The 17217-nt window shown below is 36.7% G+C and overlaps 1 protein-coding gene across 1 annotated transcript in view; it reads right to left on the reverse strand.

Annotated features, from left to right (window-relative positions):
• LSAMP (limbic system associated membrane protein) overlaps positions 1-17217 on the reverse strand; it is a 633548-nt gene that overhangs the window by 265868 nt on the left and 350463 nt on the right. The window contains exon 2 of the mRNA XM_029215184.1: positions 16482-16714. Coding sequence (XP_029071017.1) covers positions 16482-16714 — 233 coding nt within the window. The remainder of the gene's footprint in view (positions 1-16481; positions 16715-17217) is intronic.

Here is a 17217-nt window from a genome sequence, read left to right on the forward strand (position 1 = left end):
CAAAAAAAAAAAAAAAAAAAAAAAAAAAAATATATATATATATATATAGTACATATTTACAAACCTATGGTACCCCCAACGTCTATGGAAACTCCAGTTTAATGGGAAAATGAATAAGAAATTTACTTCTCAACAGACAACAAAGAATGGTTTACAACCATAGAGGCATTCCGAGAGAAGTAAATACATCATCGATTCTAAATAGCAATATTATCCAGCAGAGAGCAGATCAATGAAAGTTGCATACGTTTTCAGATCCTTCAGGATATTAAAGAACAATCCCATTTCCCCCTTCATAAACCACTCCATCCAGAAGCATAATTTAAAATGTGCCATAAATCATTATCTGTTCAGCAACTAATCAGCATTCAGGAAAGTTATACCTACCCCTCTTCTTCTGCCTTGGAACTATCTGAAATGTTCTCATTTTTGTTAACTTGTAGGCCTGGTACAGCTCCTCTGACTGGATACTTGATAGAAAATAATGTTTTCTTTCAGATTTAACATTTTTTCATCATAGCAAATACTAGAAGAGAAACTGATATTTTTCTTAGGAAAACTTAAAGTACTCAATAATTATTAGTTGGGTGATGTTTATTACACCCCTTGTAAAGAAGTTTTATTGCTTTAAAGAGATTTATTGCTGTTTCAAAGACAGAGGGAATAGGGTACAGATAATTACAAAGATTTGCTCCTTCCATACAAAGGTAAGGTGATGAAGAATCACAGTGAATAAAGACTAGGATTTTCATCAACTCTCAACATTCTTTACATGATTTCATCATCCAGTGTGAACGGGGACGTTATTCCCGTGTGAACCTGGATGTTTCTGTTAGAAAGTAAGACCATTAATCCATCATCCAGTACTTTCTGAACCTTCTATTTTCTGAAGTTCTATGTGGTTTCAAAGAGAAACAAAGCACAGTCTGTGAATGGTGGAAGTATATACCTTTAAAGGAGATAAGATGTATATTCAAATAGCCATGTTATAAAGTGAAATGTGATATGTGTTCGAAGAGAAATAAAGTACTTCTAGTGTTAGAGAAGAGAGAGCTTGCCTGTGGATGGTAAGATCAAATGAGCCATGATCTGTAGAAACCACTCCACATAGAGGGCACACGGTGATTTTTAACACCTCTTTGGGAACATGTTATTCTCTAGCTTAAAATATTCAATTGATTTCTATCACACTTGAAATATCCACACATTTCCCCTGCCCCAAACAAAGGAAAACAAAAGCCCTAGCGTACCTGCAAGGCTCCATGTAACTTTGCTGTCTCCTTGTTTCCCATCCCTCTTTACTCACCATGGTCCAGCTCATTGGCCATATGCCCTAATTCTGCCTGGAATACCCCTTCTCACATTTCATGCCTGCATAACTCTACTTTCACAACTTTGGGGAAGAGTTTGATTGTCCAGGGATCGAGTACGCACATAGGGAGAAATTGGTTTGGAATAATACGTTGGGAAAAATCATTCCGGGCTAGACTATTCTGTGTGCAGCTGTGAGAAGCTGAAAGATTTTGAGATGAGGAATGTTAATATCAGGGCTATATTTCACAGATATCTAGAAGTGATAGGACAATTTAGAATACAGAAAAGTGGGAGCAAGAGGTACAACTTTTCTTGAAAAAAATTATAGGAAAGAGGTAATGATGGGCTAAATTAGAGAAGGTAAGAAAACCTGATTCACAAAATGTGTGACTGATTGAATGGAAGAGATAGACGGGGATGGAGAAGTTAGAAATAGCCCTGTTTTCAGGGAGATCAAGTATGCCATCATCAGAAATGAGGAAATCAGAAGGAAGAGGAGAAGATGCTTTGGGGGAAAGATTAATTTTGACTTGAACACAATAAATACGAAGATAGAAAGAAACATTTACAAAGTATTTCTACAGTAGGATTTCCCTCCCCCACAAAAAGGGCAAGGCTGTTAATGGAATCAAACTATACAGATGTTACATCAAAGATTAGGTCATTGATGGACAAAATGTGGAAATGAAGAAGAAGCAAGCATAGCTCTCGTGAAACATACAGAAATATGAAGATCATACACCTAGAGGATTTCAAGCTGACATAGTCTGAGAGACAGAAGGAACACTAGAATAGGGCATTATTTCAGGAAATACAGAGGAAAGAAATTGCAAGAAAAAAGAGAATCCTTAGTAGTGTGCCTAAATAGAAGTCAAAGAGAATGACAGAAGAAGACTGGCTCTTTAAAAAGCAGGGGCAGTGGGAGGTCATAAATACAAAATAAGAAGACTAGGAAAAGCTGTTTTAAGCAATTGAGTTGAAAATCAGCAAGTAATGTATGGAGGGATTTCCAAAAAACATGAAGAATCAGCTGAGGTTAGCGTGACTTTGTAGCATACTCAATTAAATGTTATAACATCCCATTTCCTATACACCTTTAGATGAGAGGGAGAAAAGGAATATGGAAGTTACTCATCAGTAGGGGCTGGAGAGGTTAAGACAAGATAAGATCAAATAGACTGGAATTTAGGGTGCCAGTAAGGAGGCCACCGAAATGCCAGACTGTGGACTCCAGCCTGGGTAAACAGGAAAATGAAACAAGTACACCATTAAAGTGGCATCCAGGAAATCCAGATAGAAGGGTTTTTGTTTTGTTTTGTTTTGTTTTTGTTATGTTTTGTTTTGAAATCAGGATGGGACTTAGAAATTTTATGCAGGAAAATGTTTATGCTACAACTTTCTTGATCTGAGGAAATTGACAAAGTCCTTCTCACACAAAATCTGTCTTTTTTCCTCCTCCCCAACACTTTGTAATTGGTGTGTGTGTGTGTGTGTAGCATTATCTTTGTATCTCTTTTAGACAGAATATATCTTTGCAAGGTGTAAGAAATTAAGGCCTTATCATTTTAGAATAATGATTTTACGACTGCTTCCACCATAGAAAAAAGAAAAGATTGAAGAACACTTAGGTGAGAGAATAATGGAGGGTTGAAGGAGAAAAAATAAATAAAAAGGAAAATAAAATGGCACCAGAAGTTGCCGAAGAGAAATTTTGCTCTCTAAAAAATTTTATGAAAGCCTGTCCTTCCAATAATCATGAATTTATTATTTTAATTTATTATATAACGATTTTCCAGATATAATGCATGTACTCACACAATAAAATTTGAAAACTAAATAATATAATTTTACCTATAAAAACAACATTCGAGGGCTTCCCTGGTGGCGCAGTGGTTGAGAGTCCGCCTGCCGATGCAGGGGACACGGGTTCGTGCCCCGGCCCGGGAAGATCCCACATGCCGCGGAGTGGCTGGGCCCATGAGCCATGGCCGCTGAGCCTACGCGTCCGGAGCCTGTGCTCCGCAACGGGAGAGGCCACAACAGTGAGAGGCCCATGTACAGCAAAAAAAAAACAACATTCGAAAAATTAATGTAAAAACTATTTTGGTATATTTCATTCTATCTTCTTTTCCAATGGATGTATGAATGCATATGCAGTTGTATATTTATTATAGTTTATAAAACTGAGGTTATAGATTATACTGTTTTGTAACCTGCCACTTCAATTAACCATACATTGCAAATATGTTTATTGTATAATAAAATGTTTTATAAATCATGTCTTACAAAGTATGATAGTCAATAGCTGTTTAGATGCATAAATCAGAATTTTTAGTTGGAAAAAACAGAAAACACCTCTGGCTGTCTTGTGCCTGTCATTGCAACTCGGAAGTGTGCGAAACCAGAATCATGCCCAAAAAGTTTTATGGGGCCGGGGGCATGACTGCTGGTGAATGTAAACATGAGGTGACACAGCTCTCACCACCACCAACATGGCCCTAGATCCAGGCCTTAGTGAAACATTAGTGATATGGCCATTCCTAGATAAACTCACTGTGGATGCCACCAATTGCCTAAACAGATTCTCTTTGGTCCTGAGTTTCTTGTATCAATAATGTCTATTAATAATTCTGAGCCTGGGGTAGGTGCAGTGGAGTTTCAAGGCCTGGATCTCATGACCAAGCCCCTGTTTTGAGGGTATTTGAATTTCATTTCAGCTTTTACTCTGGGTGGTAATGTCTGCATCCCAACAGTACTGAAAGGAGGGAAATTCCTAATCACAGGGAAGAGGTTTGAATGTTGGGCAGTCATTCTCATGTCCATTATGATAGTATTTCTTCTTATGAAATGACCCCAATTTTACTTCCTCATTCCTTAATCTGAGTATTTCAGGTGTTTTCCAGAATTTATTTTAAAATATTGGGTTGGCCAAAAAGCTCGTTCGGGTTTTCCATAACATGGCAATCCCAAACGAACTTTTTGGCCAACCAAATAGTTCTGTGATGACCACTTTGTACAAAAACCCGTGTTTGTGTTTCAGAGGATTTTCTTTCTACACATTCACAGATATGGAATTACTAGGTCAAATGATACAAATATAGTTAAAAATTTTGATAGACATCATTACATTACCCTAGCAAAGTTTCTACTAATTTACAATCTCAACAGGGAAATATAAAAGTGTCAGTTTTCCTACTGACTTGCCAATTCTGGCTAGCCACATTCTATTAACACTTTCCGAATATTATTGGTTTAAAAATAATAATTTATTACTGTCTTACTTTACATTTCCTTGATTATTAGTGAGGTTTTCCAGATGTTTGCTATTTTCAATGATCCTTTTATAAATTGCCTATTTATGTCCTTCAACAAATTTTAGTCATATTTTCTGTATTGATTTTTTTTCCTCTTTCTTGATCTGTTGAAATCTATTCATATACCAATGACATTAAGGTTTTATCTGTTACATATTTTGTTTTTAAATCGCTTTACCCCTCCTCTTAATTTTAGATATTTATATATGTATTTATTTATTTTTTCTTTATGCTTTTTTTTACTTGTTTTTATGTTGAGAAAGCTTTCCTCACTCTGTTCAGATACATATTTATTGATGGCTCTTTTAGGCTTTTCCTTTATTTGACAGACATCCCTACATTGCCCTATGCAAAGTTTCCACTAATTTACACTCTCAACAGGGAGTTATAAAAGTGTCAGTTTTCCTTTTCCTTTATTTTCTGTTTTTAAATCTTTAAGGGATCTGGTATTAATTTACATGAGTGGTTGTTCAGTAAAAATATAATTTTATTTTTTCTTTAATTATTCAAAACCATCTGTTGAATAATCACACTTTCTCCATGATTTAAAAAAAACCTGGATCTAATGTATGGTATATGTGGTAGTGTTTTATGCATTTCATTTATATCCACAGACTTGGTCATTCTTAAATCAAAAATACACAGCTTTTGATAAGTTTAGCTTTACAAAATCTGTTAGTACCTAGAAGTAGGTTAGAAGTCTGCCTGCCCCCAATAAAACAATTTTAAAAAGTGTATTGGCTATTTATGCTCACTTATTCTTTATAATTAATTTGATAAATTTAGCATAATTTCAATCAAAAATCCCTCAAAGTAATTTTTAGATATATAAAAACAATTATATTTATCTGGGGGAAAATTGTCGTCTTCACATTATTTGTGTTGCCATTCAAGAATGAAGTATTTTCTTTCCATTAAAGCAACAACAAAAACAAAACAGACCAAAAAACAAAAACAAAACAAACAAAAAAAGCCCTTTCCTGCCAAGTAAAGTGATATCAATCTCTGCTTTTAGGTTCTCCATATTGTTTATTTAATTTATTTTTAAATGCTTTATACCATTAAAGCTTTCTAAATGGGCATTTTATAGTATATTTTGTAAGTGCTTATTATAACCAAATATAAAAACTATTGATTTTACATGCTTCTTCAGATAACTGGACAACTTATCAAACTGCTATTAGTGCTAATATTTTTGGTCATTAATTTATGAGTGTTTTCTTAAGTTAGTAATCACTTTAGCTGGAAAAATAGTTAAGTTTCTTTTCTCCTTTCCCACAACTAAATATTTTTATATTCTTTCTGCAGATTAGCTTTATTTTATTTTTTTAAATTAAGTTTTATTGGAGTATGGTTGCTTTACAATGTTGTGTTAGTTACAACTAAATCTTTTTATTTTCTTGTCCCATTGCGTTAAGCAGAACCTCCAGAATAATGTTAAATAATAATAATGATTGTTGGTATTCCTGCCTTATTCCTGAATTAATTACTGTTGAGGCTACCCATCTTTTTCCCATGTTAAAAAAGACATTCTCGGGGCTTCCCTGGTGGCACAGTGGTTGAGAGTCCGCCTGCCGATGCAGGGGACACGGGTTCGTGCCCCGGTCCGGGAAGATCCCACATGCCGCAGAGCGGCTGGGCCCGTGAGCCGTGGCCGCTGAGCCTGCGCGTCCGGAGCCTGTGCTCCACAACGAGAGAGGCCACAACAATGAGAGGCCCGCGTACCGCAGAAAGAAATAAAAAAAGACATCCTCTATAATTAGTTCACGAAATTTGTGAGTATTTAATAAAATCGAGAATAGAGACTGGTTGAATTATATCATATGCATTTTTGTTGGTTATTGGGATTATCTCATGATTTTTCTCCTTTGACTGTTTGATGTGACATATTTTATTCATATATTTCTTTATAATGAATTATGCTTAGAAAAAATCCTGCTTGATTAGATAATATTTAATATAATTTTGAATTTTATTCACTAATATTTAATCCTGATACTCACCTTAGCTATTACTGTGTCTGTTTTTAGTTTTATTTTAAATTTATTTCAAATTTGCAGAAAAATTACAGGATCAATACAAAGTCCCATATACTCTTCACCCAGAGGCTCTGTTCAAGTTTTCTCAATTGTCCCAATAAAGTCTTTCCTAGCAAAATGATCCAGTTTAAGATAACATATTATATCCATTATCATATTATGATAAACTAGGGCATTTCTTCTGTCTCTTCTGAATTTCATGACCTTGACATTTATGAAGATTACAGGCCAGTCTTTCTATAGAACGTCCTTCCATTTGGGTGTGCCCAATGTTTTCTTACGCTTAGACTCAGGTTTTGATAGAAATATCACAGAAGTGATGCTGTATTCTGCTCATTGTATCCTATCGTTTGGCACATGATGCCAATTTGTCCCATTACTTGTAATGTTAACTTTGATGTCAGCTAGATTTCTCTACATTTTGGCCTTTTTAATTCTTTTTTTCCCTTTGTAATTTGTAATGAATACTTTGTGGGGAGCTACTTAGAGATTATGTAAAAATCTCAGTCCTCATTTCACTTTTACCTACTAGTTTTAGAATCCATTGATGTTTCTTGCCTGAATGAATTATTTCTTCAATTATTGCCAAATAATTTTCAATTCCATCATTCCTTCTACATTTATTAGTTGAAATTCTATTATAAGGAAGAGTTTTATATTCTCTTTATTTAATAACTATCGCTTAATTTCTATTACTATCACTATTATAATGTATTGCTATCATTTATTTCAATACCCAAATTGTCCCCGAATTGGTCAGTGGAAGTCCATTTCAAGTTGGTTTCTGTGTACTTTGGACATACCTTATTTTTCTTTGAGGACTACCTTACTTTCTGGCACAAAGGATGCTCCAAACTCACATTGTTCCTTCCTCACCCCAGCCCTGGAATCATCTATCTCTTCTAGTAGCCCTTGTTCCTTTTCGTAGAGAGTGATATTTTAAAACCAACATCTGGAGGATAGGTATGCTCATTGCTACTAGTGTGTAAGTGCTCTCAATGTGTGAAGCTAGGAAATATACATATACATTTAATCTATATTTCTTTCCTTCTAGGTATCCATCTTCTATTAAAATTCAATGAATAAACACTTATAACTCCAGTTTCAATCCAACACCACAGGGCTCATTTTAGCTTTCCCTTTTCCATATTTATACTTCTTTTCTCCAATAATAAGAAACCGGTTATCATTATCCTCAATATATTTACTAACTTGCTCAACTCTCTTAAATGTAGCCAAGGTCCTAACCCTCCACGACTGCCTCCCCACTCAGATGCCCTTCTTTTGTGGTCCCTGGGCACTGTAGTGGTTGTATCCCCTTAGAAACCCTCCTTGGATAGATCCTGGTGCAGGTTGGGGCTGCTTTCCCACTGTACTCCAGCTTGCATAATAGTTTTTTCACTAAAAAGAAGGAAGGGGGACTTATTGTCTTTTGCATATTTTATCTGTCACTGAGGCAGACCTAGGATTTGACAAATTTTAAAGAAAAATCATCTCATTGTCCAAAAATATGTTACCTCTTTATAGCAAACTGAAAACGATGAAAGTACCCGTATATTGAAAAAATATATATATATGCCATCTTTCTTGACTTTTAGATATATGAATTCAAAAAATTGCCTTTAAGATTTTTAAGAGTACACAGGGTTTTTTGTTTTGCTTTTTGTTTCGGGGGGGTTCCTTTTGGTAATGTATAGCAAACATAAATGCTATAGATGATGATAATTTATGGTAGCTTACAGTACTATTTGAAAATATTTGAAAGAGTAGCTTTCCTTATCTTAATAGGTAAAATGTCTGTGTAAAAACTAGCACATCTGTGAGTAGCCACATAGATATCATGTAAATATAAGTAAAAATAACTGTGGCATAGACTGGATGTAGCTCAACTATCTAGCAGATGCAGATCCAATACAGAATAAATGCCCACTCCCAAATTCTTCCTAATCACCATCAAAATTCTGACCAGAAAGTATTAAAATCCTTATTGGTGTAATGATTCAAGAATATACTGAATCTTTGAATGCAGCTGAACATTCATTGGTCTGTGTCTTCCATTCATGGAGTCTGTGTTTTTACACTGAGCCAGCTCTGGGTACTAAAATAACTTTGTCTGTCTTCTCTTATTTTTCTCATCTTCAAGAAAGACAAAATGTAGGTTAGAGCAGAAAGTATGTGGATGTTAATAGTGGATTTATTTTAATAACTAAAAGGTGGACTGCAGATACATACATATACAGAGCTTGGAGACTGCAATTAATTATGAGTGGGTGGGCTTGATTTAGACAAGACTTGAAGTCCTTCCTACAGGAGGACTATCAAATTATCAAATTAAAACTACATGAGGTAATATTCTCAAATATTTTAGCCCCAAAGTTTCACTTCTTCCCATTACATTGGCTGTCTGATTGCTGATGTGGATAGTGATGTCCTTAAAGTCTGAACCTGACCTATTAACAGCCAATCAAGAGGCTACTGTCTGAAAAATTAAGCTGAAGAGCAGGAGAATTAGTAGACTTCAGCACGTAAAATCCAAATGAAAATTCCAGGTAATCAGTAAGATTCTCAATAATCAACAGAATTAACCCTCAGATAAAATCTAACTAAAGAAGGTTTTGAATTCTTTATTTCATTAGAACGTTTAAAACATGTATAGAGCTCCAGGCTAAGTTGAATTGGAATGCAGCGGCAAACATTTGGTATGAAATTTTGTAGGCAATGTTAAGTTATTGAAAAAATAATCAATGCAACATGATGCTAATTAAGGAAGGAAAAGAAGAAGGATGGAAGGGAGGGGAGAACAAAGGAAATAATGAAAGAAGGAAAGAAGAAAGAGATTAAAAGGACAGCTGCTTAGGGCTCTGGGTAGTAGATTTTGGTCAGAATTAGGAATGTTTAATAGGATTATAAAATGCACCCAAGAATTTAAATCTTAGAAACAGTAAGTTCTAGACTAGTAATCATGAAAAAATTAAATGTTTCATAACATTTGAATTTTCAATTATTAAATTAAGAAGGAATCTACAGACAACTGTAAGCCAATATGAATATTACAGGATTAATGACATACAGGAAATGTGGTGTTTTAAGTGTCGGAATTTGAAAAGAAAGACCTAATGTGTTGTGTCTGGTCTTACGAGTCGACTTTCATATTTTTTCCCATAGTTATATCAGTTTAATTAAGGTATATGCAATACAGTTCCCTACAAGCAACGGAGAGATTCTCACAATCCATGTGTGTGATTTGAGTCATAGTGATGAGAAAAATTTCTGGGAGTCTATTTAATATTATAGTGAAATTTAACTATTAACTAAGAAATGCATTTCAAAAACTCCAAAACGCTTTGAAAAAATTATCTCCAATTTTAGTATATGCAGGTTAGGCCGTTTTGAAAACAATTGTTAACCAAATTAGAATAGCATTAAAAGAGAGCAAAAGACTCAACATGGAAATTACCACTCTAGTATGGGTACAGGACTCAAGAATAATGTAATAAATAAATTGAAAATATGATAAATGTTGTAAGGTATGGTAAATGAGATATTTAAAAATAAGATTCACATTAAAAAAAATATCATCATGTCAGGATGCCCACTGTATTCACATACACATGGAGATCCTTTTTCCCCCAACAGGTGAATTCTACCATTTATTTATTTTTTTAACATCTTTAGTGGAGTATAATTGCTCTACAATGATGTGTTAGTTTCTGCTTTATAACAAAGTGAATCAGCTATAAATATACATATATCCCCATATCTCCTCCCTCTTGTGTCTCCCTCCCACCCTCTCTATCCCACTCCTCTAGGTGGTCACAAAGCACCGAGCTGATCTCCCTGTGCTATGTGGTTGCTTCCCACTAGCTGTCTGTTTTACGTTTGGTAGTGAATATATGTCCATGCCACTCTCTCACTTTGTCACAGCTTACCCTTCCCCCTCACTGTGTCCTCAAATCCATTCTCTACGTCTGCGTCTTTATTCCTGTCCTGTCCCTAGGTTGTTCAGAACCTTTTTTTTTTTTTTAGATTCCATATATATGTGTTAGCATATGGTATTTGTTTTTCTCTTTCTGACTTACTTCACTCTGTATGACAGACTCTAGGTCCATCCACCTCACTACAAATAACTCAATTTCATTTCTTTTTATGGCTGAGTAATATTCCATTGCATATATGTGCCACATCTTCTTTATCCATTCATCTGTCGATGGACACTTAGGTTGCTTCCATGTCCTGGCTATTGTAAATAGAGCTGCAATGAACATTGTGGTACATGACTCTTTTTGAATTATGGTTTTCTCAGGGTATATGCCAGGTAGTGGGATTGCTGGGTCATATGGTAATTCTATTTTTAGTATTTTAAGGAACCTCCACACATGGAGATTCTTATTGTTACAGGTAAAAAGAATATTGGAGCCACTTCCCCCAGGGCCCGGGAAGTTGAGATTAATCTCTGTTTTCAATGAGTACACAGGTTTATTTTACTTTTAATTTTTCTATTACAAGGCCCTAGTACCTGCTTCGCAGAGTTTTAGATATAATTTGATGCCATGTCATATGGGAAAATGAGCAGGCAGGCAGCATCAAATCCATCACTGATTGCTTAGATTTCTAGAACAGTAGTTCTTGGTTTTTCCACGTGTATCTGAATCGCTTGCAGAGTATAATGTATTCACAAATTCTGGCTGCATTCCTAAGGCTTCTGATTCAATTGTTCTGAAAGTGGTTCTCAGGAGTCGGCATTTTGAAAAGTATAATACACGAAACTGTTGACTTTTTTTGCAGTTTATGTAAGGATCAGATGAAAAGAAATATTGCCTTAACACAAGTGCCTCCATCTGTGGCATGATCAGAAAAACAAGGCCATCATTGGAGGGTAACCTATGGAGAAGAAATGGACATTATTAATGGGAAAGATGCCAGAGGAATCTGTTTATTTTATTGAAGTTAAGGGTAATGTTTTCTCAGTCTTTGAGTTTAGAATCCGTAAAGAAGGTGGTGTAGGAACCAAAATATCTGGCTTTAGAAATGGGTCTCATCACTTATTAAGTATCTCAAATGAATGTGTATATTTGAATAGACTTGGCTTCCACAGATGCAACAGTTACTATCACTAATCACAAGTGATCCCAAAGGTCATTATTGATCTGTGTATTTGCTGATGCAAAACTTTCACCTGTGTTCCTCGTGAGGCAGATGTTTGGAGATGTCATTCAGCTAAAGATTGAGTTTAGCAGACCATGCAGCATATTTATTTCAACACAGGTTATTTTGTGTGTAATGATCCTCTTGAACTGATAAAAAGAAAAAAAAAACTTACTTTCTCTCTGAAAAATAGTCACCAAAATAAGAGAGAAAATATTGGAGATGTTGAAAAGTCACTAATGTGGTGGGAATATGTAAAAAGGAAAGTAAGCTTCCAGGGGAAATGGGATGCAGGAGAAACGTGGGGGACAAACACTTAAACATTTATAAATTTGAGATTTTGGAAGTCTAGAGAAGTTTCATGTCCCAACCTTTTTTTTTTTTTTTTTCAGCTTTGATACCTGAAAATTAACAGTTTGGAGAGAGGCGGTTTTCTTTCCACGGGACTAGGCTAGATAAGAAGCCGTAGAGGGCCTAAGATGTTATCATGAAAGTTAAGGTATTTATCAATCTACCTTTTCTGTCTCATGCCCAAGATTAGTTTTAGGAATATTGGCGGGTGTAACACTTAACACTACCTGAAATTGAATGAAATTATGCAGGATTATTTCCCCAGATATTCTTAAGGTACATACTTCTTTTAAAGTAGTGGTTCTCTAAGTATGGTCCCTGCCGCAGCAGCATCAGTATCGGCTGGGAATGTGTTTAGAAGTGCAAATTATCAGGCCTTACCCTCAGAGCTACTTAGTCAGAAATTCTGGGATGGGGGAGAGCCACCAAATTTAAAATGGAATTTTACAAAAACCCTCTATGTGTTGCTGATGCATGCTGCAAGTTGTCCTCAGACATCCTTAATAAATGTAGCTAAAAACTTAAAGGTGATGCTGGTCTAAGAAGCCCTTTAAAATCTTAAAGAAGTAAAGTGAAAGACTGGATGCCAAGGAAAAGGAAAACTGAAGAAAATGGACTGGACAGGGACCTGAATAACAGCAAAAGAGCCTTCTGCAAGGGTAACAGGCAATAGGTGGAAGGAGTTGTTAGACTCTGGGCAGCACCTCGGGCAAAAGCGAGCCTCATGAGAGATACTCAAGCAGCAGCAGCGTGGTTGTTGACAGTGGTTATCATCATCACCACCACCATCACCATCACCATCACCATCACCATCTTATTGGGTGAGAACTCATGATCTCCAGACACTGGGCTAGGGGCTCACATAATCATGTAATTTAATCCTTACAATTCATTAAGGAGGGTTTAAAATTTTAATTTTATCTCTATTTTACATAGGATAAAACGGAGCCTTAGAGAAATCAAGTGGTTTACCCCAAAATTTATTTAAGTAGCAAGAAGGAAAACGGAGATTTGAAGCCTGCTTTCTTAACTGCTATTCTTTAGGAATATCTCACGGTATCTTTGAGCTAAAGGTGGCCTCACCAATGGGCAAAGAAAAAGAATACAGTATTTATTTAACGACTAGTTAAGTGGGAGTTGCGGAAACCATGTATGGTGAGCAAGGAAGAACTTGAAAAATTCAAAAGACCCTTATATTCTGAAGGAAGGTGCTGTGGAATTGGAGGAAAGAAGAATGGCAGCATCTTTGATGTGGTGAAAACACGTAGAGTTGAGCCACAGAGTAGGAAGCAGTGTGAACAAGCAGCATGAAGGGGTGGACCAACTGACATAATCACAAAGTTGACTGTCCTAAGGGGAAGCGAATCAGCCATCTGGCATGAAATATCAAATGCCAGCATCCATATAATTGTCCAAAAAATCCCCCTTCATAACTCAGGCTTAAGGAGGAGACAACCTTTCTTTATCGCCCTTACAAGAACAAGCTTTGTTGCTCATTCTTCTTTTAAAGCAATATGGTTAAAACGAAAACACTATAATATCTTGAATCAAACAGATGTGGGTTTGAAACTCTTTCCTAAGCCAACAGGCAGCCTTGGACAGCTCCTTATGATTTCTGAACTTCAAGCTTTTTCTTATTTACAATAAAGTTATTAACACCCACTTAATAATAATATTATTAGAATCAAACGAGATAATGAATGAACAGTACCTGGTATTTTATAGGTCCTTCTCCATCCCTTAATATTTAGTTAAATTTAATAACTTAATATTAAGTTAAATTTAAGTTAATTTCACTTGTGCTGACATGGTATGAAGGTATAAGCAGTATGATCTAACCTAGTTCTAGCTCTAACTCTCAAGATGGTTGTGTTTGTAGCTATAAAAGTGCTACATGCATAAGAAAACAGGAGGAAGGGCTTTGGGCATTTGGCGCTAAGAGCTCAGACAAATATAAATCTGGTAGTTCTTAAAAAGTCATAGCAAAAAAATTTCCATTCCAGTAGAAAGTGCTTCAAATTTGATTCCTGGTCTGCTTGGCTCCAAACTACTCCCTGAACTCTCTGTGTGATCTGTAGCCACTAACCTAAATCTAATTAACTTCTGTTTCCTCATCTAGAAACCAAGGAATGTAATACTCAGATTGCCCAGTGTTATTCCATATAGGACAATACACATTCTCTAGTAGCTTTCCAATAATATTAAAGGCTGTGAAGGTAAGGGGCCTTAAGTAAACTAGTTATCTCCCTTCCCTCTGCCATTAAATGAGATAGAACTTCTTTTGTTTTGAGGTGTGTGTGAATGTGTGTGTGTGTGTGTGTGTGCTTGTGTTTTGAGGGAGCTGATAAATTAACCCATTTACATATGTACACATCAGTAGTTATGTTTACACACTTAAATGGCCTGCCTGAGATCCAAACCCTGGTGCCTCTTATTAAGAAACTCAAGTGCTCTCCACTAAACTACAAGGAAAGCATTCTATGCTTTGACTGTGATAGGAACTTTGCAAGTCAGTAGACATGCCTTTTTTTTTTTTTTTTTTGTGGTACGCAGGCCTCTCACTGTTGTGGCCTCTTCCGTTGTGGAGCACAAGCTCCGGACGCGCAGGCTCAGCGGCCACGGCTCACGGGCCCAGCCGCTCCGCGGCATGTGGGATCTTCCCAGACCGGGGCACGAACCCATGTCCCCTGCATCGGCAGGCTGACTCTCAACCACTGCGCCACCAGGGAAGCCCTAGACATGCCTTCTACAAGCAATAAAATGAAGCTGTCAGCCATTGCAAATGTACCAAGACAGCGCTCACATGACTAAACCGCCACTGCACCAGTCTCTGATGTATTTTACTCCAGTTTCCATTAGCAGAGAGGCTGCCTAAAATCATAATAAGGCCACAGACACCCTAAAATACACCACCAGACGTGGACCTGCCCACCATAAAGACAAGATCCAGCCTCATCCACCAGAACACAGGCACTAGTCCGCTCCACCAGGAAGCCTACACAACCCACTGAACCAACCTTAGCCCCTGGGGACAGACACCGAAAACAACGGGAACCACAAACCTGCAGCCTGCGAAAAGGAGACCCCAAACACAGTAAGTTAAGCAAAATGAGAAGACAGAGAGACACACAGCAGATGAAGGAGCAAGGCAAAGACCCACCAGACGTAACAAATGAAGAGGAAATAGGCAGTCGACCTGAAAAAGAATTCAGAGTAATGATAGTAAGGATGATCCAAAATCTTGGAAATAGAATGGAGAAAATACAAGAAACGTTTAACAAGGACCTAGAAGAACTAAAGAGCAAACAAACAGTTTCAATCTATTAATCAGAGGAGTTGGGAGAGCAATGATTTAAATGCTGCAATAATCAATTCCGTAACACATTAATAGAAGCTACAGTCAAACTTTGCCATACAACTGACTGCATTGGAATCTTGACAGGAGCCCTAGGGCCATGCCTAATTTGCATTAAATTTACATAAAATTGTAAATCAAGAATACATTAACACAGCCCTAATATTTGTTAGTGCTGAGATCCTTCCTGATAGATGCATTGAAACTGCTGGTAGTTTGACTCCACTTGCAAAAAAATTGTGCAGCTGATCAGCTTTGTTCTCATTCTGCTATTATGGGGAAAGGGACCCAAGAGAGCTATAGTTTGGGGGCTTGCATATGCCATTCAGGATTTTCATCCTGTAAAACCATGACTCAGATGTGCCCTTGGAAACCCCAATCTGGAAGCAGATTATCCCTGATGACTTTGCAGATCCCCATCACTGCACTTGCTCACAGATAACTTGCCATTAAATGGAGATACAAACTACAAAGAAAGCTAGTCAGCTGAAAGGATGTCAAGGCCTCTGGAAATTTTTATTTTTCCAAATAACATTTACCATCATTAAAACAGATAATTAGTGATATTCTTTAGACTGAGGACAGATAAAAATCAAATCTTCAGCAAAAGCATCCAGTACCTAACAGTATAATAAAGTGCACTTCACATGGTTCTGAGCAGTCTGTGTGTTCTTGTGTCCCTGTGGACACAGCTGTGGCCTTTGCTGTGTGTTTTTACACTCAGGGCTAAAAGAAAATATTCTCACCAAGGATATTGGCTCACAGTGGCAAGACTTCTCTTTCTGTATCCTCCTTAGTTCTCTCATTTAAAGTCTATCCTTTTGGGAAGAAAATACATACTGAAGTGCCGTAACGCATTTGGAAGTATTCTTTTATTTCAGAAAGGATTATTCGAGTATTTGTATGTTATGATTATTTTCTGCCTCAACTCTCCTTTACCACATTTTTCTTATTTTGTCTTACCTTGCACGATCAAGTAAACTTGGGAGGTCTTGGGCTCATGCTGTGTCTGCACTGAGCAAGTGTAGGAACCCTCATCGTAGACATCCACCTTCTGGATTCGGAGGCTGTATTCCAGAGAATGGCGTTTCTCCAGCTCAACCCGGGGGTCCAGAGACCACTTGTCGTGCCCAGCAAAAATGATGCCAGAACGGTTCAACCAGGCCACCTTCGAGTTCTTATCTTCTACAACACACCTGGTAAAGTAGAATAACAACATTAGAGCCTTAGCCATACACGGATCTGCATTCATTCTCCATGCAATTTGATTCAACAGGGCCAATCAAGAGAAATAACAATGTGCAGGATGAATCCTGGCTATGCCATTTCTTAGAGTCCTAAATACTGTCTCTATTTCTCCTTTAAGATCTAACTACCATCCAATGGATGGATGCCATTATATTATACCCAGTGTGGCAATAAACAATCAGTACGAGTAATGCAGGAAAATAGAGCTAAATGGATATTGACTTCCCACTGGATTATCTTCTTCTTGTCTAGGAGAAGGTCATTCACACAGAACTCCATTTGTTTAAATAACTTTGAGAAATAGACAATTGATCATGTGGCATATTTACTCAGTTTGGAACTGCATTTATTCTTTCATTAGTATTTCCTAAAGGCTTATGTGACGGTAGATTCAAGTTATGCCCCACCATTGTAGGAATTAGGCTGAATTTCAGAACTTGCTTCTGATCCT

Source organism: Monodon monoceros, unplaced genomic scaffold (genome assembly GCF_005190385.1).
Source record: "Monodon monoceros isolate NGI ecotype Baffin Bay Population unplaced genomic scaffold, NGI_Narwhal_1 Super_Scaffold_11, whole genome shotgun sequence".
Classification (NCBI taxonomy): Eukaryota; Metazoa; Chordata; class Mammalia; order Artiodactyla; family Monodontidae; genus Monodon; species Monodon monoceros.